General features: G+C 37.4%; 4 protein-coding genes across 4 annotated transcripts; 2 read left to right on the forward strand and 2 right to left on the reverse strand.

The window, feature by feature from the left end:
• Positions 1-797: 797 nt before the first annotated feature.
• LOC138181335 (tetraspanin-7) lies at positions 798-5,376 on the reverse strand. The gene is made up of 6 exons (XM_069116082.1): positions 5,128-5,376; positions 3,923-4,111; positions 3,490-3,660; positions 2,536-2,667; positions 1,894-2,136; positions 798-1,804 (listed from the first exon to the last, which is right to left on the reverse strand). Exons 1-5 carry the CDS (start codon positions 5,203-5,205, stop codon positions 1,981-1,983), a joined length of 726 nt encoding a protein of 241 aa, XP_068972183.1. The 5' UTR covers positions 5,206-5,376; the 3' UTR covers positions 798-1,804; positions 1,894-1,980.
• A 1,036-nt stretch (positions 5,377-6,412) lies between these two features.
• Positions 6,413-11,021, forward strand: LOC138181336 (odorant receptor 22c-like). The gene is made up of 6 exons (XM_069116083.1): positions 6,413-7,590; positions 7,659-8,065; positions 8,137-8,236; positions 8,293-8,394; positions 8,748-8,909; positions 10,822-11,021. Exons 1-6 carry the CDS (start codon positions 7,297-7,299, stop codon positions 10,888-10,890), a joined length of 1,134 nt encoding a protein of 377 aa, XP_068972184.1. The 5' UTR covers positions 6,413-7,296; the 3' UTR covers positions 10,891-11,021.
• Positions 11,022-11,263: 242 nt separating this feature from the next.
• On the reverse strand, positions 11,264-13,751 carry LOC138181334 (uncharacterized). The gene has a single exon (XM_069116081.1). It carries the CDS (start codon positions 13,319-13,321, stop codon positions 12,302-12,304), a length of 1,020 nt encoding a protein of 339 aa, XP_068972182.1. The 5' UTR covers positions 13,322-13,751; the 3' UTR covers positions 11,264-12,301.
• A 1,376-nt stretch (positions 13,752-15,127) lies between these two features.
• On the forward strand, positions 15,128-22,100 carry Dsk (Drosulfakinin; the record flags this gene model as incomplete). The annotated part of the gene is made up of 2 exons (XM_069115989.1): positions 15,128-15,407; positions 21,656-22,100. Coding segments are annotated over 2 exons (423 nt in total), but the record flags the coding sequence as incomplete, so codon positions are not given.
• Between the last annotated feature and the right edge of the window lie 425 nt (positions 22,101-22,525).

Here is a 22,525-nt window from a genome sequence, read left to right on the forward strand (position 1 = left end):
ACATACATACATACATACATACATACATACATACATACATACATACATACATACATACATACATACATACATACATACATACATATATCACAAGGCAATCGCGTCACCTTTTTTATATTTAGGAAATCATCAACCATTAATAATGAAATTTTAGCCAAACGATGTAACATTTTAGACGTAGTTGATACGCGCAACTAACGAGTAAGCTAACAACTATCGCAAGCAGAACAAAGTAATTACGTTAAATCTAAATATTATTATTAAATAGTACCGCTAAACTGATAGTAGTAAATAGTATGTTTGGTTTTATTAAAAATATAAACACTGTGACGTATAAAGCTAAAGAAAAGTTGGTAAATATTAGTGTAAACATGAGTCTTGTTTAATAATAAAAATAGAATTTGAAGTTGTATCTTCAAGCCTTTCGCGTATTACTGTAATTAACGGAACTTTCTCTTGCCAGTTATATCTGGCTATATGTATTCGTCGATCGATCATTATGGTACACTGATGTTTCGGATCGTAATTGTACTTATTAAACGGACGTTACTTTGCGTTCTAGTCTTTAACGTGTTCAATATTGGCGCCGAATGAAATATATTCCGAAATATTTTCTGACAATTTCTGAACTTTACACTGTACCGAGCTACAAACGTTAGTTTATGCTTTTTATATTTGTATTTCCTTAATTTAAAGGTTAAAGATACTTGATAAATGAATTCATTAGTTATACTCAAAATGATAAAACAATAGGGAAAAGTAGGGGTACTATCGATGATAACAAAAGAGCGTATAGATTATGCAGGTATATCCATAAAATATACACTTGAAAAGATATATACTTACACGATATTTCATACATGCATGTAGTTTCATTTACCTTATATAAATACCTTTAAATTACATTGTTCGAAAGTGCTATCGTACTTGAGGTTTTCCTGGAATTGTCTACTCTGCTTTATTAAATAGAATATTTTTCAACACAATGATCTAAACAATTAATAAGATCTGTTCCATCTAGTCGGATTATATTTCAGCTTATTTTATGGAATTATGTATGTTCTTCTGTGCGCTCTTATCGTTGCAAGACTGAACGGGCAATTTATTATGCGATTAACTGCATAACGAAACATTAGGATCATCAATCAGACGCAGTTATCGACTTGTTCATTTTCATCGACTTAATTAAAGAAAAAAAAAACAATCAAATTTGCGCTAATTAGACGCATCGAAGAACTCGTATCTTTTTCTTTAATTAACCTCGATAATCGTGGATCTGTTTTTCATGAAATGTGAATTCTTTCTTCATGCAAACGCGCATATTTTATCGTATTTGATATTCTTCATTCCCGTCTTCTCCTACGATTGTGTTTTCTTTCTTGTGCAACTATGCACAGGGCGCATTAACTATTTAACATGTTCTTATAAGAATTTTATGAGAATCCAACATGGCAATAAAGATATTTAAAAGGTTTTTACAACATGTACGGATAATAATAACATGTAGACGCTTGTAATATGTAAAAAATTATCAATTGCCCGTTTCTTCGAAGGATGGGTATGATTAAATTCTGAGAAAAATATCGGACGTGTAGCTCTTTAACACGTTTTACGTAGTGTGCAGATCCACGTTGAACTTTTCATTCGATTCGCTGAGAATTTCAACGTATCTGTATTTATAAGCGTAAGAAGTAATAGCAAGATACATGTTCGCTTGGAGCGAGAAGCTCAAACGGTGTGCGTAAGATGGAACGTGTCGAAAGCAGTTGTCGTAAAAAACGGAAGAGAGATTCGTATTTGCCTATTTGAATTTAATCGTTTCGTAGTAAAACTTTGGTTGTTTGCGCCGCTTAAGCGTAATAAGAAAAATAACAGTCCCGTTCTTTCCGAAATTTTGTTACAAATTGTAATTGTACAACTTTCGAACGTTGTGCATTTTTCTTACCCACACAACGAGCTTTTCTGCAACCGGCGCAAATTCTAAGCAACCTGCTCGTACTTGACTTTATTAATGTTGCTAGCTAAGCAACAGGCTAAGAAGACCCCTATAAGCGGAAAGAATGCTACGCCGACTGCTATTCCTGCAACCAAGCCGATGTTGCCGTTTATCAGTCGTAACACACGAGTGTAGCAGCCCTGAAAATTTTCATTTGAATTATTGTAACTTTTTGCTTCGAACAACTTATCTTTCTTACGATTAGCTTAAAATTATAAGAAACGTGCCTGAATCCTTATACGTATGCATATATTACGTACTACGTATCTGATGGAATGTTTCGTTATAGAATAATATAATATGCGTGCGTGTAGATACGTTACTTTTGCACTCTTTTACTTTGTCCGACAATGTAAGATGAGTAATAAGAAACGAAGTATATCCGTAAATATCTTTGTTACAACAAGGTTGTGTTGTTCGAAGAGGCACACGAACAAAATCTTTCTCAACGTAATTTGTATTTCTAAATCGTTATTTCTAGATTCTTCCCCTTTATACAACTTTCGCTTATTACTATATCGCTTTCGTTTTTATCTTACCTGAGTATAAATGTCGTTTATGTCATTAACGTTACACACATCTTCTGCCACTTTGCAGCAAGACAGTGGAATTTCCATCGGTGGAGACATATCGGACCAATCTGTGAAACCTCTGTTACCGCAGCACTGCAACTAAAATAAGAGTCCGCCACTTATGCAACGATTCAGTCTGTTTATAGTGGAGCTGGCAATATGGATCGTCGAGGTGCAGACGAATTGTTTAACGTTCAATTTCTTGGAGAAACGAAGGTGCCGCGTCTAAAAGAACTTACACCTACTAGCTTTTACTGTCCAAATACCGTTTATTTCGTTCGGTTCAGCTCTGAATAGTACGAGGATAAAACGAGCGCTGTACCTTTAGCGATACATATTGCCGCTCACACGAGTCTCTTAGTAAGTGCACTTTTTTATACGCATAATTTTCTTTATTTTGCTATACAATATACCAATTTCTTGGCAGCTGTTCGGTGTTTCGTATGGCTCTCACGTTTCTCATACATTAGTAAGAGATTTTAGTACTCGAAATATCTCCGTTGCTTTTAATGGTTAAGGAAAAGTACGCTAGCTACCATTGCCAAATATAATAGTACGTAATATTAAAATTATAGAATTTGCTCTTCAGAAGAAGTGATATACGTTTTAGGTTTGATTTGATTGAACGAATGGTACATTAGCTTCTATTAGTTATATCAGTGCCACTGATAGCTGTGTACTTAAACACCTTTGGCAACACAAATAGTAGGTAATTGCAGTTTTCTACGATATATTTTTGTAAGAATACCTATTATGTAAAATAATATATCACATAATGAAATTCAGTAGGTAATTTAAGTACCGATAAATATAAATTACGTAGAGTAAGAGAGTAATATTGAATAAAATAAAGAATTAAACAGAAATAATTTGTTCTGTAGTTATTCTGCATTTGTAAATAGTAAATATACGTTCGCTTACTGTAGACTGCATAGTGTCGATGTGGATGGTCTTGGTCTCGTCGTGCCTATAGGCGGACATTGTTTGATTGAGATCGTGGTCGAATTTTTCATTTAAATTGGTACGGTAAGCATAAATCGATGCACCAGCCGCAAGTTCCAGTAACGCAACGATAGCTAAGAATGCACCGTACTGCAAACCAAATCTTTTAGTAAATAGCTTGTAAAGTGAAATTCCATTCTGTAAGGCTAATGATATGATTAATTATAGATTTAACAAGTCAACGTATTTAAGGACAACGGATTTTCTAATCGAATCGATGATACGCGTTCAGTAGAAATCAAGAGATTTATTCATACGATTTGAAATGCAAGTAGTGGCACAACTTGTGGAGGTAAAGGCGACAGAGATTTCCCGTAAATAGCAAAATAGCAAGTAAGTATAATTCGCTTACCAGGAATAAGAGGGCTGGATGGCCGCGAGTTGTGCAACAGCAAGCGAGCGTCGCTGTCAAAGTCAAAATACCGCCCAGACAAGCCAATGCCAATAAAGCTGCCCTGCTGTTCTCAGGACTTACGTCCATGTAATCGTGAAGTTGAATTCGCATCCAAATTCCGATGCACAGTAACAATATGCCAAATACCTAAGTGATTTACACAAATAATTTACGTAAATTTTACTTATGTATACTATCAAACCAAATGGAAAAAGATGGCACTATACGATAGATAGAGGATCTTGTTCAGTCGAGTTGTAATTCAAATTGCTATCTTTCTCTAAAGTAACAATTATAGTAATTAATTATTGGCACGCCAATTAATACAATTATTACTGGTACAACGTACAAGTATTTTATTTTTTACATATATAGTAACTGTTATTTTCAGTAAAATAATAAGTTTCATTTAATTTAGCTTAATTCGAGCAGATGTTGTACGATTAACGATTTGTCAGGGAAAAAGCTTACGATAAGGTTGACGATAACGTTCATCTACGTAAGAACAGGATGTTGATAGCACGAATAACGTATACACACCGATAACAAACCAAATGATATCTCGCTGGTGCCAAGCAGTAAATTTTGTTTATTTTTCCAACTAAATAACAAATATTCAACGATATTAAGTTTAACCAAGTAAACAAATTCTATACTAAAATGCCAACTTGATCGTGTAAATACTAAACTCGTTGAATACACTCTTTTCCTGTTACGCTAATAAAACGTAATTTTATCTTTAACAGCTCCGATACTTTCAGTCGTTGTCGAACAATTTCAAACTATCGCAAAGTATCCTTGCCTATCGATTTTCAATGTTTATTGATAATTTCTCATCAACTTGTCCCAGATCTCCACGAAACATCGGTAAACTCTCTTTGAAATGTTCTTGTTCGCAGAAAAATCACCATGTGCCCTAATGACTCGAACAACTTTCAAACTGTTGCATCATCTTTCAAACTTACTTTCTACGTCCTTTCTACGTAATAATAACGGACGATAAAAGAATGGGATAAGGATGAGTTGAATGGGGAAAGACATTCGAATAACGCTGTGACATCGAAACGATAATATATCGTGCAACAGTTGGGTGAAAGGTATTCCAAGGTTTTCTCGAGTCTACGTGTCAAGGGTGGATTACAGCAAAAGAAACGGCCTCTTACCCATAAAATACAGTTGAACAGCATCAGCAGGCCTTTCATGCAAGCCATCGTGGCCACCGTTTCCCAATCCTTCGTCATGTCGATCGATTTTGAAATTATTTTCTATTCTCGTAGTCGAAGTCGTGTCCTACGATTCAATTTTCAGAGTGTACTACGCACTACACTCTCGAAACAAGTGAGAAGTCGATCGATTTGCAGCAGGATTGCACGAGTTTACGTGTTTGCGTGCGTGGCTAGCCCCACCAACCGTGCATGCGCTCTGTAGCATCCGTCCGTCCTGTTTTAACAGATTCTACCAATAAAACAGAACGTGATTTCTGCATTAAAATTATTTTAGAATAGATAAAACTTTAATTACACGTAGTTTTTTCGAGACGCGATGCGGGTTACTGTCCGAAAGTTTGCGATCATGTATTAGATGAGAAAGAATTTACACTTTCTAGTGGAAGATTACGCAGCTAAATGTAGATGATCGTTTGAGATTACGAATCTGTAAATAAAATCAATTTTATCAAAATTAACGTGTCACGCGTATGTAGTTTCCTTGTTAGCGAATAGATGATTTAATATTAAAAAGAAAAATTCACCTTTGACTTGTCCAATATCCTATTATCTATAGTTTGATTGACTAATGAAACAGAAATAAGAATAAAACTAATCATCTCTGAATGAATAATACAACGGAATGTCGTATGTTTTCCATCTTTTCGTCATTAAGAACTCTCATCGATAGAAAAAGGAGTAGTTGTTATTTAACCGTTCCAGATGATCTTCTTGATCTTGAAATATCATTGATTTCCCCCTCGGTGTTCGTTCTCTCCTGCATTATTCGTTACGGTCGTTGACCAAAGGCTCCGTAACATCTGCCTATTTTTAAAATTAATCATTCGATTATAAAATGTTATCATTCTGAAACTACAACGGGCACTAAATGTCATGTTAAACAGTGTATAAAATTCGTTGCACCTACACGAACCATCTTGACTTATCTGAGTGTACTGCGTTATTGTAACGGACAGTGTGAACTTGCGAGGAATACTCCTCAGAGCAACAACAATTTGTCTCTCGAAACATTTTCGCATGTTAGAGACGATCTATTTTTGACGAAGGATCGGGCAGTTTGGTGCTATTTAACTTTAGAACAATTTACGATGGATCGGTTCTTACCGTTAGACTGCATCTATCTGAAAAATTTGGCCCAACAGAGCACCGCCTCTGCTATTTCCTATCAAAAATCCAAGTCCATATGGGACGATTCTCCGATATACCACTGTATCACCTTGAGATAAATGGTTTCATCTTCGCGGTACGCAATCACGGCGACAACACTTTTTCTACAATATTAACGAACAACGAATTCTTCGTAGTTGGTTCCGATTGTTCACCTCGAACTTGCACTTAGAACATAGTTTACGTATTTTATCTCTACATGTACGTATATCGCTGTTTCAATCTTTCCATAAATTTTTGCGATTCTTACGTGCATTTAGTTCTACTCGGTTTCATTATAGTCAGCTTTACAATAGTTCTTTCAAATATAAGATTAATATAAATAAGACTAAACGTCTAGATAAACTCGAAATATCCGTATGTCTGATACATAAATAACGGTGTAAGAGAGTGTGGCAGTCTTGGAAGAAACGCAGATCGCTAAAAATCCTATAAATTATTACGTTCTCTATCTCTTCAGCTATTTCATAAGTATCGCCTTTTGTAAGTGGCGCGAGTAAGCTCTCCTATAACTAACTGAATATCTAACTTATCGCATCCAGAAATATGTGATTTCCTACCAGTTCCAGACCGTTTTATTACACGTCATATCCACGAACGCTAACTCTGTTGCGTGAGATCGCTTCCCTCTGCACCTGTTTGCCCCTTACCGCAACCGGCCTCCATGTATAATGCAAACAATAATTGTCATCGTTGAATCAACCAGCAGTGCAAGAAACCAGCAGCGAAATCAACAACCTTGTCCGCAAGTGTAACGCCACATATGATTTATTAAATTGCTCGTGTGTACAAGATAAAATTTCATACGGACTCAAACGTCCGCAAACGGTCAGTTGTCTTCGACGCGACGTAGCAATGTTTTGAACTGAACGAATATCCTTCCGTTGAACTTTATTAAACTCTATTTCGTTCGTACAAAGTACGCAGTCTCTTAAAATCATGTCGAAACGAATGACGCCGGAGAAAGTGATCGACATCATTTGGTTTAGCGTAGCTTTGACTTTCTGTTGGCCGCTTCCTATCAATAGCAGCGGAACGCGAATTCTGGTTCACAAAATTTTGCAGATCAGTAGCGTTATTAGCGCTTGCATGCTTCTCCTGCCTCTGCTATATTCGATTTATCTGCACCTAGACGATATAATTATTGTTTCCGAATGTATCTGCCTATTTTTAGGTGTGAGTCAAACTATAGTTCAGTCTATTATCTGCTTGATCAATCACGATTCTCTGCAAGTAAGTTTTTATTCGCTTCTACCTTACGTTTGATTGAAAAAGATACGCGCTTTAACAACGGGTTACAGCACGTAGTCGAGGAAATGATAATCTGTGTTAAACAAGCGCGAGAATACGAAAGGGAAATTTTTTCCAAGCATATCGCGCGATGCAGCGTCTTTTATGCAAGTTCTATTATGTGCATATACCTGGCTGCGACTGCTTTTTCGATAGGACCTGCAATCTTGCCGCTATCCTTCCCAAGCGAAGCGGAATACCCATTTCGCGTTAATTATACGCCAGTGTACGTTATCATATACATGCAGCAGTCTATCCTCAGCTATCAATGCGTTGCACATATATGCCTAAGTATGTTTGGATCGCTTCTATTTTGGTTCACCGCCGCGAGATTCCAGTGTTTGGCCATGGAATTAAAAAGGACTGCAGACGTTCGTACGCTGATCGTTTGCGTTGAGAAACAATTACATTTGAGAAGGTAAGAGTGAGGTTTTACGACGCGTGGACGAAACGGAGCGTTCATGTTTATCGCGAGTTCTTTTTTTCTAGATACGCAAAAGAAGTGGTGGATAATTTTCGTTTCATAGTGCTTTACGCTATAGGAGTAAGCACGTCTGCTCTGACTTTATGTGGTATTATATTGCTCGTGGTAAGTGAAGCTTGTAATATTTTGTACGACGAATTCACTAAATAGCTTACGTCTAGGATGTACCGCCAATGGTGAAAATACAGTTCGTAACTGTATGCCTCACTGTACTTACGGAGATTTACGTATACGCGTGGTCAGCCGATTACATGAAAGATATGGTAAACCAGGTTCTATTGTTTAAGTGTAAGGAAAGAGGTAGTAATATGACCACTTTTATCGATGAAACTCTGATTATATTTATGAAACGTTTCGATGTGCAAAAAGATATTTAACAAGCGAATATTGCTTTCATAATTGCTAGCGATTGACGATGCAGACGTTAAAAAGGTAAAAGAACAACGATGTATTGTAAATTATAACTGCTTGTTATTGCTGCGACGAGATGCTGTAGTGATTTCCCAAATAATTGCCTGTTTCGTTTCGTTTCTCTCATTTCATATTACTACCTCTTTCCGTGTATAATCTATAAGATATGTTTCTTTAAATACCACTAATCCTTCCTATGCTTTAGAGCATATATGTCTCACGGAGTGCATACGACATAATATGGTACAAGCAGAAGTTAGAAATGCAAAAAAATCTATTGACTATGCTGGAATGTCAGGAACCAATAACTCTCTCTGTGAGTTGCATAATACCAGAGCTTTCTTTGCGTTATTTTTGTTCGGTAAGGACCAAATATCGATTGGAAGGAATTGCAGCAATTTCAAACTAGCTCCATTTTGTACATATTATTAGTTACACATACGTATTGTTCCAATTTATAAGAGAAAAAAAAGAAAAGGAAAAATGATCTTCTACTTAGTAGCAAGTTCTAAAACGTAGTTTTCGTGATTTCGGAGTAAATGGAAAAATATGAAATTGTTATATAAAGTCATATAAATTACCCATTATAAATAACAGATATCATAGATTATAAAATTATAAATCCATATCATAAAATAACATAAAGCAACGTATAACTTTATAGTGTACTACTGAAACTAAACACCCAGACATATTTGACAAATTAAAGTTATAATATCTGCTAAACTGATAGTTTTTCGACATAAATAGATTGTTACTTTTTCGTAGGGAATGCCAAAATGGTTCGATTAATGTATGACAAAATGTATGGTTTTATCTAAAGAAATTAAGTTGTTCTTGCACCCTACTCGATCTACAAAAAAATTTTTTCCACCATACGATGTTTCGCTTTAAACCAGACAACGATGTTAAAACATTTTGTTGGTAACCATTCCCTCGCGCAGTACCGTGCCAGTTTCACTTAAACAAAACACAAGCAAGTGTACATACTATATACATATACACAAGCAGCATCCCAAAAATACAGCTATCTGTATTTTCTTCCTGTAACTATCCAAATCGAGTAAGGTATGCCTTAAAATTGAGAAAAAAAAATGAAACTGACGTGCAAATAAAAAGAGAAAGGAGCGAATGCACGTAAAAGTGAAAAATAATCCTTTTTTCAATATATAAATTTCAAGCTTTTGCAGTCAATGTAGAGTCGGTGTCGTTTGTAACGCAAACAATTTACACAAATTTTCAGTTACACGATAATCTATTTAATGCAGTGAAATATTCTTAGAAGTTGTCGAATATTCCTAAAGGTTCTTAAGACGACTGATTCTGAAGTACAGAAAGATAACTGAAACACCAATTTATCACGCATTGTCGATCAATTGCTGACGACTACTGGTGTCGTTGAAGTATACGAGCGCGTACGCACTTGGTCGTGATAACCAGCGAGTCTTTGACGATCACGGAAACACGAGCAACGCACAGACGGTCGGTAGGTCACGGTGACTAATATTAGACTGATATTTTCTAAAGGATTATTTTTCTCTACCTAGTGGTATTCTCTTCCCTTCTTCCTTTTTCACTTTTTTTCTTGTTCTCTTCTCTTTTTTTTTTTTTTTTATTTAACGTCTTTTAGTGTCTTAGCTTTATTTTTGCAAAGATATGGATTACCTTCTAAAAAAAAAAAAAAACTATTAGGGGACCACCAGAGAAACGTACTCTACCGGGGAAGATATATCACTCTTCTCTTTTACGTCCTTTCTACCTGCTTAGGGGTGAATTTTCTGAGAACCGTTGAAACACTTTTACAGATTTTTAAATGGCATCTGTGTGTTAGAGAGGAATGTTGTAGGTGAAAAAGTACAGTCCTATAACTGACATCTGTTGAGTAAGGCAAAATTTTGAATTACGCCTCCATGTATTTGTATAAGTAACGTTTCTAAGCTATACTTAAGTCGGAATCTCATTCGACCTAGGAGACATCGAAAAGTCTGTAAAAACACATTTACCTCGTTCCATTCCCTTAGGACACGATTTTGAAATAATCGCTTTTTAATGAGTGGTTTATGCTGTGGAAGAAGCATATCCTCCAGATTTCATGTTTCTATGTTGAGGAATTTAGGCTGTGCATTGATGAGTTAGTCAGAACATAGTGTGTATGCGTGTGTATAGGTTTTTCTCTTAATCAAATTGTCATAAAACGAAGATGTAGCTGCAATCTCTTTAATTGTTATACGAATGAATTAATTAAGAATAACATTATGATTAATAAGTTGATAATATTTCAGTATCTGTCCAATACTTTCTCCATCTTCACCACTTTACGTATCGTGATCGAAGATAATGCAGAATAAATGCGAATAAAAGAATATGGACATTGTTTTAATTGTATATTATGGAACGATGCTTTTATTGTGGTAGTCGCGATTAAAATCCCAATTACAAACTAAGCTCTGTAACCACCAAATTATTATAGGAAACAAGTTTATATTAAGCTATAATTTTTTTTTAATATAATGCTACAATAAGATACGTTGTTGGAATATATTTTTCTAGCTCTTGCAACAGCTGCGTCATTTGTAATTACCCGTTTTATGATAATTATTCTGTCAACCGATAGCTTTTCTTTTGTCTGTAGTACCAGGTTAGTTCATAGGCCCGTGCGTATTTATATCTATAGGGAGATGGGTGGGGGGGGAGAGAGAGAGAGAGAAGAAGAAACCAAGATTTTGTTCAATCTACGATGTATTTGCCATTGTATACACTTTCTGGTTCTCTTAATTTGTGGTTCTTAATTTCATGTTCGTAAATATGCGCCCGAACCTGTAGACTGACTAAATACTTTTGCCACTAATACAATATGATATAATATGAGTCGTTCCTACAATCGAATCCTTCTTTTACTTAGATAATCTTTTATTATTATTGTTGTTGTTGTTGTTGATAATAGATATTAAGAAAAGACATAATTATCGATGAAAAAATCGATCGAAAGTCTAAAATAAACTTTACACAAGAATTTGTTGCGATGCTTTGTTTTCAAGAAAAATAACTTTGTACACTCGATAAATGCAAATGCGCTTAACTAAAGTTTAGTTTCATATCTTTCCGCATAGTATTATTTCTATTCAACGTTGTGTGCACAAGTATCATCAAGATTGAAGGAATATTGCTTAAAAGAGGTTTCTGTCGACAGTCGAAAGATGAAAAACAATGAAGAATTCGCTGAGGATGGAATGTGGTAACTTTATTTTTGTAAAAAAGTTGCATGTTTACCCGGTGCGGATAGTATTTGCGATACGTATCGTATTTTGATGTATAAATGGGCATGAAAACTAAACGCATCGACGAGATTAATAAAACTACTAAACTCTGAAATAATGGTACACCGGAATCGTCGTATGTAACGTACTTGGTCGAATCAAATTTTCCATCTTTTCGTCATTAAGAACTCTCTATTCATTGATAGAAAAAACACAAAGCACATATCAAACTGATTCGATAACTGCGTTAGCGACGGATTATAACATAATGATTTGTATACGAGACAAATGTAATTTATTTTCCATCATACATTTACGAGGAATATGGTTGATAAAATTATGATTTTGATTTGAAGAGTTTGATACAAAAAGGATGTATTCTAATAGAGCGGAACGATGTTATACAGATAATTTTACGTGCATTTATTGTTGAAACGTTTGTCAACGTTATTGTTGAAACGTAAAATCAAATGCATCGCGTCGTGGAAATTTGTCTTCTAATTTATTTTCGTGGTTCATTGTAATGATGCGGCGAATTGGAGGGGCTGATGTTTTTAGTGTAATTTAATAATACACTAGGCCAAACCACTTCGTTATCACCTACAACTGGTTGTTGTTTAACCGTTCTGTATGATCTTTTCGTTCTTCGAACGTCAAGAAACTTCTTGGTTCCTTCCTCGGGCTGCATTTCCTTCGCGTTGTTTTCATCTTGGCCCACGCAGCTTAATTGCGTTCGATTGTTCAAGTTCGTTTTCACGACGGTTTCTTCGTCCTGAATGTAATTATTATTCGTTTGCTCTTCGTTCTCAAAAATTGTCAAACCGTTTTCATTATTTAGCTGATTGGTAACCGTCACGGTGATGTCATCTTCGTCTAAATCGAGCTTCGACAAATCCACGTTGAACCATGCGACAGAGTCAAGTTGCCTGTTGGCATCCTGATGAGAATTTCTTGTAGAATCCAAGGCATTTTCTTTATCGTGATTGGCGAACGTATCTTCGAATAGCTGACTGGCGATAAATCCTGACACTGTATTAACGTGCCATTCGACCAGCTCCTCGCTGCTAACAGAAATCCCATCTTCTTCTCCGTTCGTGGTAACATTAACCTGTTTCTTGTCATTTTTAATGTCGCCAATCGTCTTGAAGTAAATACTATGGTCGTATCTATAGGTTTCCAGACAAGAGCTGTCCAAATTGCTGTTTGATTGGTAATTGAGAGTTGCGCAGCAATTGATCTTGGTTTCCTCCGGCCGAGATCTTCGTCGTGACTTTTTCAAGCTATGAAAACGCGGACTCCAGGAGCAATCGTCGATGATCAGCTTGTTGGAGGAAATACTCCAGCGTGGCTCCTGTCCTCCTTGCATAGTCATACGACCTCTTGATAGTCTTTGTGACCTCAACCGGTTGTAACCTCTTGCGTACGCAGCCCATCGCTCGATTCGTTGAAAAATATACTCGGTTTCTTCGTTCCACCATTCCGACAGACCCTTTTGAATCGTTACACTAACATCCTCGGACATTATCACTATTGCGGAGCACTTGAAACGATGGTAATCGCACGTACTACGCGCGACCGTCTTTATTAAAGGCGGCAACCAAATGCCGTACGACGAACGATGGATAACGAACGATAAATTTAGGTGAGAAGATAGGAAACGATTGGATTTTTGAAGAGACAACGGTTTGATTTATAGGGTACCTTCGAAGCACTAGAAATACCGAAGCCATCGAAGAGCTGTCATAATCCATGACCGTGACTTCGTACAAAGTTACGTGAAATTTTGTTTCTAGCTTCGTTGCCTGTGTGGCTTATACAAATTCCGCCCATACTGTGGTCACAAGCTCCGTAGTAAGCGAAAGGATGTATGTATCTGTAAAGTTAATCGCGCCAACTGTCTTAGATAACAGACATCGATGGATTAACGTGGAGGTGATTCGTATAATAATTTTTATGAAACGACTGAATGAAATTTGATATACGTATAATAGTATTTAAAAGCTGTTATTGCCAACATTTTACATCGAATTTAAAAGTATCGCTATGTAAAAGTGAATAGAAGTTAAACAAACATTTTTTCTTATACGTACGTGATTAGTCGCGTTGTTGCGTAGTATATCTGATCTGATTAACCGAATAAAATTATGTCAATATCGTGAATAATAAATAGTTTTTCCAGTACATTGTTCAAATTCGGTAAAGTAATTATAGCAAATAGGTAAAACTTGGTACCGTTATCGAAAGTAGTGTTCGTGTCTTATTACACGCATATTTTAACATGAGAAACGATCGCGTATGTAAACGATTTCACAAGGTAAGTGCGTTTAATATCACTTTGCACGTAATATCGGCAGTGACAATATTTCACGAAAAGGTGTCTTTCATATACGTGTAAAGCACACATCGCTTGGTTCAAGTCCTCGTGAATCTTGATATCGTTAACATTTATTTAATTACGATAATCCAATAGGACAGAATGGAAAAATGGAAAAATGGAAAATTGAAAACTCTTACGAATCTATAAATATTTACCGAAGGTACGCAATTAACAATACTGTAAAGCAAGTTGAATCATCGACTCGCAATTCATCGACTCAGTTATCAAGGGAAACGGATCTTCTTATGAATTGGTCAGCTACACTCAAAAGCACACGCATATATCTTTTTATTTGCACGCAATCGTGTTTCGTATCTTCGCATTCCTATACTATATTCTTATATACCTTCGCTTTATCGTGGATTAATTTGAATGATTGAAAATTCAATAAAACGAAAATTGTTGTACGTTATGCGGAAACTCGTTGAAAGAGGCAAACGTAATGTATTGCGTTATTCACAGTTTCATTTAGTTACTAAGTTCGAGTTAAGGGGCTAGATGAAACGGCCTACGCTGTTCAACAGAGAGAAAAGTTAAGATGGTAAAACGGTAATACGGTTATTCCAACTGCCAATCTTCGGATACCGCCGTGGAATATTGAACGTTTGACACAGGAGATGTCTGCGCGGCCAAGAAAATTCTTTATCAAACTACAGCTACGTGAATTAAAATTCAGATAGCTCCTCAACGTTGCCCCGGGATACCGAGAATGATTGAGCGACTGTTGTATAAAGCCACGTGCAAACTCTTCCGCCGATTTTCGGACCTCTATCGTACAGGTGAACAACAGCTAACCTCGGCCCATCTTTCCTTGCGGTAACGTGAATCGTTAATCCCGTGTGCTTGCGTCCAATAATATAATTTTGTCGTTCGGAATATTAATCGTATTTAATCGTAACGTATCGTAGTAATTTTGATCGAACATTTTAACCGATCGAATTCTAACGTTTTCTAGACATAAATATAACTTTTGCTCCAATTTGCATGATGCTGGTCATTTGGTTATTTTATGCCAAATGTGAAACAGCCGCCGAACTTGCTACAAGGGTGGGTATAAAGCTTACTCAATTCGTTATACGTTTAATTAAAAACATTATATATGTCGGGTTAACACTGGGAATAGGGTTGTGGGCGTCAAATGAATCTTCACGGGAATTAGCCATTGATGCGGTACACACAGGTGTAGTTTATTACAATAATGGGGTTGTTACAGTCTTGACAATTAATCACGGCGATTAGGCACTCGCGACGCTAGTGACAATAGCCTCAGGTTCAATAACGAATCCGCGGTCAACGGGATGATAGATGTACGTTCTCACAGAATTTAAGTCTGTTGTTAGACAAAACGTTCATCCCTTAACCGCGGCTACGTTCGACGACTGTCGCCTCATTATCACAAATCTCGAACAATTACAATCGGGCTGGATGACTACAATTGTTTAATTATAGCTATGGTAGATTCTAGATTACAATGTTACGGGATTTTCTCAAAATTTCAAAGGGAAGACTCCGGTGTTCTTTCATCTCCGACACGGCCATTCTGACAATCACACGTCCTTGGGTGTAGCTAAAATATTGAGTTCTTTTTTCTAACATTAGACTCGATACAACTAACATTATTTACAATTTAGCTAAATGTCCAAATAAGTCAAGGGTCCAGTGCAACAACAAAATTTCGTTCGGAGGTTTGACAATAGAAGAAATAAAAGAGAACAAAAATTAGTAACGTTATAATTAGTATTCAAAGTGCTAGTTGCATCCTGTGGGTTATCAGTCGGCATGACGGACCATTCTCGATTTCGTACCCAAATTTCTTTTTTCTTTTTCTATTTATTTATTTAAATTTTACAATTTGTCCCGTAGGACATTTGGTAAAATGTTATATCTTGGTGTACGTACCCAAATGAATCTCGTTTTTCTAGATCGTACGAGCACATAGAGCTTCGTTCCACGGTCTCATTGAGCTTTATTACATTGTCGCCCCGAGAGCGTTGTGAACTACATCACACGTCTCACTGAGCCTTATCACATTATCGCCCCGAAACGCGTGCAAACTCACTCCGCCAGGTGTTATAGGCATAGTGCTATTGATCTTCCGAGATCGGGGTACTCATGCCGTCGTGGTCACTGTTATTGTCGTCACTGCAGATGTCCAACTCAGCAGGAACGCAACTATCTGGCATTTTTCTCGATCTATCATAACTGTCTTTATATGATCGTTTGCCGTCTAAGGTTTTTAAAATATACCTATCTCCTTCCAAAATTTCTATTATCAGAAATGGACCCTTAAATTTTGGATCTAACTTAGTTTGGTTTCTTTCCTCGATTTCGCGTAATACGAAATCGCCGGGATTAAACCTAACTACTTTAGCTTTCGTTTTGTCGAATCTGTCTTTATCATATTTAGCGCTATTCTCTATATTCTCTATTGCCTGCTGTCTTACATCGGAGATATCTACTTCTCTTTCCTCAATATTGTCAGGTAACGATAAGCCGTAGGGCCTTGCTGTTTTGCCGATTAGTAATTCTAAAGGACTCGACTTAGTCACACGATTAGTGGTACAATTCAAGGCCAATTGTATTTCGCCAATCGCGTATTGCCATAATCGCCCGGTCGTTTCTGCGGTTGTTCTTCAGGGTACCCATAATACGCTCTACCTGCCCGTTAGCTCTACTAGCACCGGTCGCTATTAGGTGGAGATTTATGTGTTTAGTTTGACAAAAATCTTGAAATTCTTTGCCCGTAAAACATCTTCCTTGGTCCGCTATTACCCGGCAGAGACTGCCGAATAAAAATATAGCGGACATAAGTGCTTTAATGTTAAGGGAATCTAGTTTACGGATATGATGCAGGTATACGAATTTTGTAAAAGCGTCGACCAAAACAATGACGTATTCTTTCGAGTCACTCTTGCCGCTTAACTTGCCTGTCATGTCTGTGTGAACCGTATGCCAGGGTATGCTGGTCTTAGGTATGGGATGTAGTTTGGCTTGTATTTTACCCGAACTCGCCTTAGAAACTTGACAAGCATGACGGTTCTCTACAAATTTACGAACATATTTCGCCATTCCTTCGAACTAGTAATACTCGTACAGCTTCTCGAGCGTCTTATCCCAACCTAAGTGCATAATTGACTGATGCACATGATTGATAACGGACCACCTAAAACCTCTCGGGACCAATGGGCAAGCAGAAAGTCCTGCCTTTTCTTTGTATTTTACGATAAAGGGTACCGGATCGTAGTTCGTACGTATTCGCGATATCGTCCGCGAGCTCATCGTTTTGCAATTTATTGGCGATTTCTGTAATTTGGGGATCGCGACGTTGTTCCGCTAATAGCCAATCTTCGGAGATTTCGGTCAGATTGATTTCTTTCTCTGTAACTTTGTTGATCGTACGGTGATCCAAGTCTACGTGATTTCGCGAAAAGAAATCTACGTGGGCCATTCGTTTACCTTCCCGATACATAATGTCAAAGGTAAAAGTTTGTAGGTAAGCCCACCACCTATGAACCCTGTCATTTAAGTGTACCTTATTACTAGATGCCTTCAAGGAATTACAGTCGATGACGACAAAAAATTCTCGTCCATGCAGATAGTGGCGAAAGTGTTTAACGGCGTTTACAACTGCTAACGTCTCTAGTTCATAGGAATTATACCTAGATTCCGCAGGACTAGTTCTTTTGCTGTAATATTCCACTACTCTATTTTTACCTTCAACCTTATGCATTAAAATAGCCCCATATCCCTCAGAACTAGCGTCGGTATATAGTTCTATCGGATAATTGGAGTCGAATATCATTAACACCGACCGACACGTCGGTCAGGACGGAGATTACCTTTTGCCTTATTTTTTCATGTCTATCCGTCCAAGTTATGTTTTTATTACCGGAAGTAAGTGTATACAAGGGTTTCATTATCTGTGAGAATTTAGGGACGAATTTTCGGAAGTAAGAGGCTAAACGTATGAATTGCCTGAGCTGTGTGACGGTCGTTGGCGCAGGCAAAGAACTCAAGGCGTGTATTTTACCCGGGTTGGGACGAACTTCTCCGTCATGAATTACATATCCCAAATAGAGTACCGATGTCTTTAGAAAAGAACATTTTGAAAAGTTAAAAGAGAATCCGCCTTTTACGAGGGTATCTAATACGGTGTTCAATCTTTCTAGGACTTGATCTATCGAGTTGGCAATAATTAGGACATCATCCAAGTAAACAACAACGTATGAATACGCGAGCTCGCCTAAGGTATTGAGAATGGCCCTCTGAAAAACCGACAGTGCATTTTTCAATCCGAACGGCATCGTTATGTACTCGTATTGTCCGTCGGGTGTAACGAACGCTGTATACTCCGTCGAATTAGGATGAATGGGAATTTGATGAAACCCGCTGGCCATGTCCAGGCTAATGAAGTATCTCGCCTTTTGCAATCTCGCGATTTGATCCGCGATAAGGGGTAGGGGATACCGATCCGCGACCGTATTTTTATTTAACGCTCGAAACCGAATTTTTATTTAACGTTCGCTGATTCTCTCTCGCACTATTCTCCGCTCTTCCTCGCTAAATCTATAAGAACTTCTTTGTACGGTGATGTTGGGATCAATTAATCGAATTTCTAACTGGTCCGTATTTACACGAGTACGCGGGAAACCCGTAATAAATGAATGTTTAAAATTTTGGAGAATAGAAATCAATCGGCTTTTATCATTACCAAATACCTCAGTGCCTACTTCATTAAGATCGATATCATTTTCGGCGGTTTTATTGCAAACATTGACTATCTCCGTTTTGCAAATATCGAGGCTATTGTGCGTAATATTTACATCGAATCCTTGGCTTAAAATTTCGCGACCAATCATAATATCATACTTTAAATAACTTTCGGCAAGGACGTGAAAGGTTATCTCCAATGTAAAACCGTTAATACGTACAATGGACAAAATCTGAGACGTACTTTTAACGCAAGTATTCCCGATTCCTCGCATTACTACTATATCGATCGTTCTTTTACCGGAGAATTTCGAGGCTACGGATTCTTTAATTAATGAGCATTCGGCTCCAGAATCGAAGTAAAATGGGAACGACTCACCCAGATGACTTAGACTACCCGTTGGAGACTCCACCACGCAGGAGTTCGTTCTTGGAGACGGGTTTTCTGCCTTGCAGTAGCGGACAATCAGGTGCAATATGGCCCTCCGCGCGGCACTTGAAGCAAATCACCTTGGACGGTGTAGCTGATCGGCTTCCTTCCCGGCGTCGTGCATTCCCCTGCTTTTCGCTCCGCATTCTCTTGCGACACTCCGTCGCTTTATGCCCGCGGATCCCACAGTGGTAGCACTTGGGCCGGAGGTCTGATGACCTGCTTCTTTTAGTTCCGGGGTCCGCTGGTGGATTTCCTGGCGAAGATGTCGGCTCCTCCTCGTAACAGAAGGGTCTCGTCTCGTTCCAAAGTTGATCTTCCGTCTTGATGTCACTCGTGAGAACCAATCGTTTAAAACGTTGGTCGTGTAAACTTGTTAGGTAGAGGGCAGTGGCGATAAGTATTTCGGCCCTCGTAGAATGTCACTACCTCGTCTCCAGGAGAGAATGGATACGATTGCAATATGCTCCGGAGGATTCGTTCTCCCCTAGTGGTTCCCTGGATATCTTCATCAGCGATGAGGACGTTGTCTCTTGGCCACCGAAATGCGCAACGAATCGTTTCTGAACAGTTGGCCAGGTCATCTCTTCGTTTTCCATCGCTCGCGTAAGCCAATGTGCTGCAGAACCCTTTAAAGCTGCATTTAAGGCAGAGTATAACGCACTGCCTTGTAGAGGGTTGTCCTCCATAAGCCAATTAACAGCCAAGCACCACGCGGCTGGATCACATGTTTCGAACAATTACAATCGGACTGGATGACTACAATTGTTTAATTACAGCTATGGTAGAATCTAGATTACAATGTTACGGGATTTTCCCAAAATTCCAAAAGCTCCGGTGTTCTTTCATCTCCGACATATATGTCGGGTTATGGTTAGAATTTTGGGCGCGTAACAACTCTTCACGTGAATTAGCCATTGTTTTACACAGCCGAGATTCTATTTACACGTATATACAAGTCTACTACAAAGATTAACAAATAATAAGTCTAGTGAATAATAAGCTTAACGAATAATAAAGTTAGTGAATAATAAGTTGAACGAATAATAAGTCTAACAAATAATAAGTCTAATGAATAATAAGTTTAACGAATAGTAAGTTTAATGAATAGTGTGATTTACGAATAATAAGTTTAATGAACGCTATTAACAATATTTTTAGGTTCAAACGAATCCACGGTCAACGGATAACTCTTTACTAAGCGTAAACTGATCTTAGGCACAGAAATACGATTGTTGAAAATGCTCGATGTGTCACTCTCCAAGGCAATCGCAAGAATGCCAGCCTCGTGGAGATTTTTCTCGCTGTACGCTTGCATTTGTTTTCTATACTCGTTTGGAAGCATCGAGATGGTTCCAAACGCCGTTGCTAGGCAAACTCGTTGGAAGCATCGAGAAAGTTCCAAACGCCGTTGCTAGGCAGTTTCTGCCTGGAGTTTGATTATTAATACAATGTATGTCCCATTGTATCAGCACCTCCGAGGCAACATCACACGTGGCTAGGACCGCATGCCGCCACAACCACACTTCTCGGAAAACCCATACAACCACTCCAGACCTCCGTTAGGCAAAACGTCCATCCCGTGACCGTGGCTACGTTCGGCGACTAATTGTCACCTCGAACCCAATCTCGCTATCACAAATCTCGAACAATTACAGCTATGACAAAATCTAGGCTAGAGTACTAGAGGATGTTCCCAAAATTTCCAAGGAACGGCTTCGGCTTTCCTTTCATCTCCGACATATATAATAATTAACATTGAATATCATATGGAAATCGTATGTAAATAGCTTTATAAAGACTAATTCGTATACGAATAAAACGAATACACGGATACCTTTTCCTAAAATGAATTTTAAATTAGTTGTAAATTCTTCTTCGATGTAATATACTGGCATGGGCACCGATGGATGTACGTGGCGGACCATCAACATTTTCCATGCCATTTTGTCATTTTCTTTTAGCCCAAGTACATAAATGGTACACCGTCGATAGTATATGTTAGCAATTTTTTTTACAGACGTTGAAAACGTTAATACGTGGTTCCAATTAAAAGTTGAATGTGTACGAGAGACCGTATGGTAGCCGTGACACGAAACGTGTCGATGTCATTTTAGAAAATATAGAAATACAGTCTAGAGATTGTATCTCCTTTTCTACGATGATCTTTGAACTTTTTGTACTTCGCTTTGATGTAACATACGACTTGAAAGCTACATATATCGCGTCCTTACTTCGAAAGTAGCACGACTCAAAAATATCAAGTTTGTCAAAAATGTGAGAAATCGCGAGGGAAATAAAAAAAAACAAAATCACTTTTTTGCTCATGTATAATATAGAAAATCTGCTTGTTGACCATGATGATTTCGTAGATTTCGTAAGTAAACGACAACAGTTTGACGATTATGGTCATATGAAATTCGAGAAAAGGGAACAATTCGAAGATTATGATTATATGCGATTTGGCAAGAGGCACGATTAACTACCGATGATACTAATAATTTTGAGATGATAATTCCAATCGTGTGGCGTCGTTCCACTATTATCGTCGCGATACTAGATGAAATATATTTTACATTACAAATACGCATTCTGTTATTCTGCCCTTTCTCCTCCCTTCTTTTTCTCATTGAGTTAATTGCGGGGAAAAAGACACAATGAGTTAACATGTAATATTATAATAACAAGCATAATTACGTTTTAATGTTCTAATAATTACGTTCCTCTTCTCGTGTGTTAATTATTTATCATGAGACAATGATGAGATGATGACAATGATTTTAATTAAAAAAATAATTTAATACCGTCATCGTCGATGAAAGTCTCCATAACATCTATCTACTTTTATCCTTTAAAATGATTCGATACACATTTTAATTGTGGATAATATACCGTTAATATATCTACTTTTATCCTTTAAAATGATTCGATACACATTTTAATTGTGGATAATATACCGTTATTATTCTGAAAGTATAACGTACCTTAACTGCTCTTACACTAAATATGGTATAAAGATCGTTTCATTATTTCACGAATCATTTCGCTTTATTGTGGAGATGCCTTATCGTCAGGGAGAAATTTATTGCGAGAAATGTTCACCAGAGCAATCAAAATTTGTCCCTCAAATCACTTTTGCATGTTAGCTATCGATGATCCATTTTTAACGTAGGACCGGTTACCTTAGCGCCGTTCAATTTCCAAACAAT

Source organism: Bombus flavifrons, chromosome 6, assembly GCF_040668555.2.
Source record: "Bombus flavifrons isolate JBK064 chromosome 6, iyBomFlav1_principal, whole genome shotgun sequence".
Classification (NCBI taxonomy): Eukaryota; Metazoa; Arthropoda; class Insecta; order Hymenoptera; family Apidae; genus Bombus; species Bombus flavifrons.

What these genes read in the sequence shown, in the direction of transcription:
- LOC138181336 (XM_069116083.1), top strand. Translation starts at nt 7,297, where the DNA reads ATGTCGAAACGAATGACGCCGGAGAAAGTGATCGACATCATTTGGTTT. An exon ending in TCAATCACGATTCTCTGCAA is followed by an intron (nt 7,591 to 7,658) that starts GTAAGTTTTTAT and finishes AACGGGTTACAG; the next exon opens with CACGTAGTCGAGGAAATGAT. An exon ending in AAACAATTACATTTGAGAAG is followed by an intron (nt 8,066 to 8,136) that starts GTAAGAGTGAGG and finishes CTTTTTTTCTAG; the next exon opens with ATACGCAAAAGAAGTGGTGG.
- LOC138181335 (XM_069116082.1), bottom strand. Translation starts at nt 5,205, where the DNA reads ATGACGAAGGATTGGGAAACGGTGGCCACGATGGCTTGCATGAAAGGC. An exon ending in TCGACACTATGCAGTCTACA is followed by an intron (nt 2,668 to 3,489) that starts GTAAGCGAACGT and finishes CTCTTATTTTAG; the next exon opens with TTGCAGTGCTGCGGTAACAG. An exon ending in TAAACGACATTTATACTCAG is followed by an intron (nt 2,137 to 2,535) that starts GTAAGATAAAAA and finishes GAAAATTTTCAG; the next exon opens with GGCTGCTACACTCGTGTGTT.
- LOC138181334 (XM_069116081.1), bottom strand. Translation starts at nt 13,321, where the DNA reads ATGTCCGAGGATGTTAGTGTAACGATTCAAAAGGGTCTGTCGGAATGG.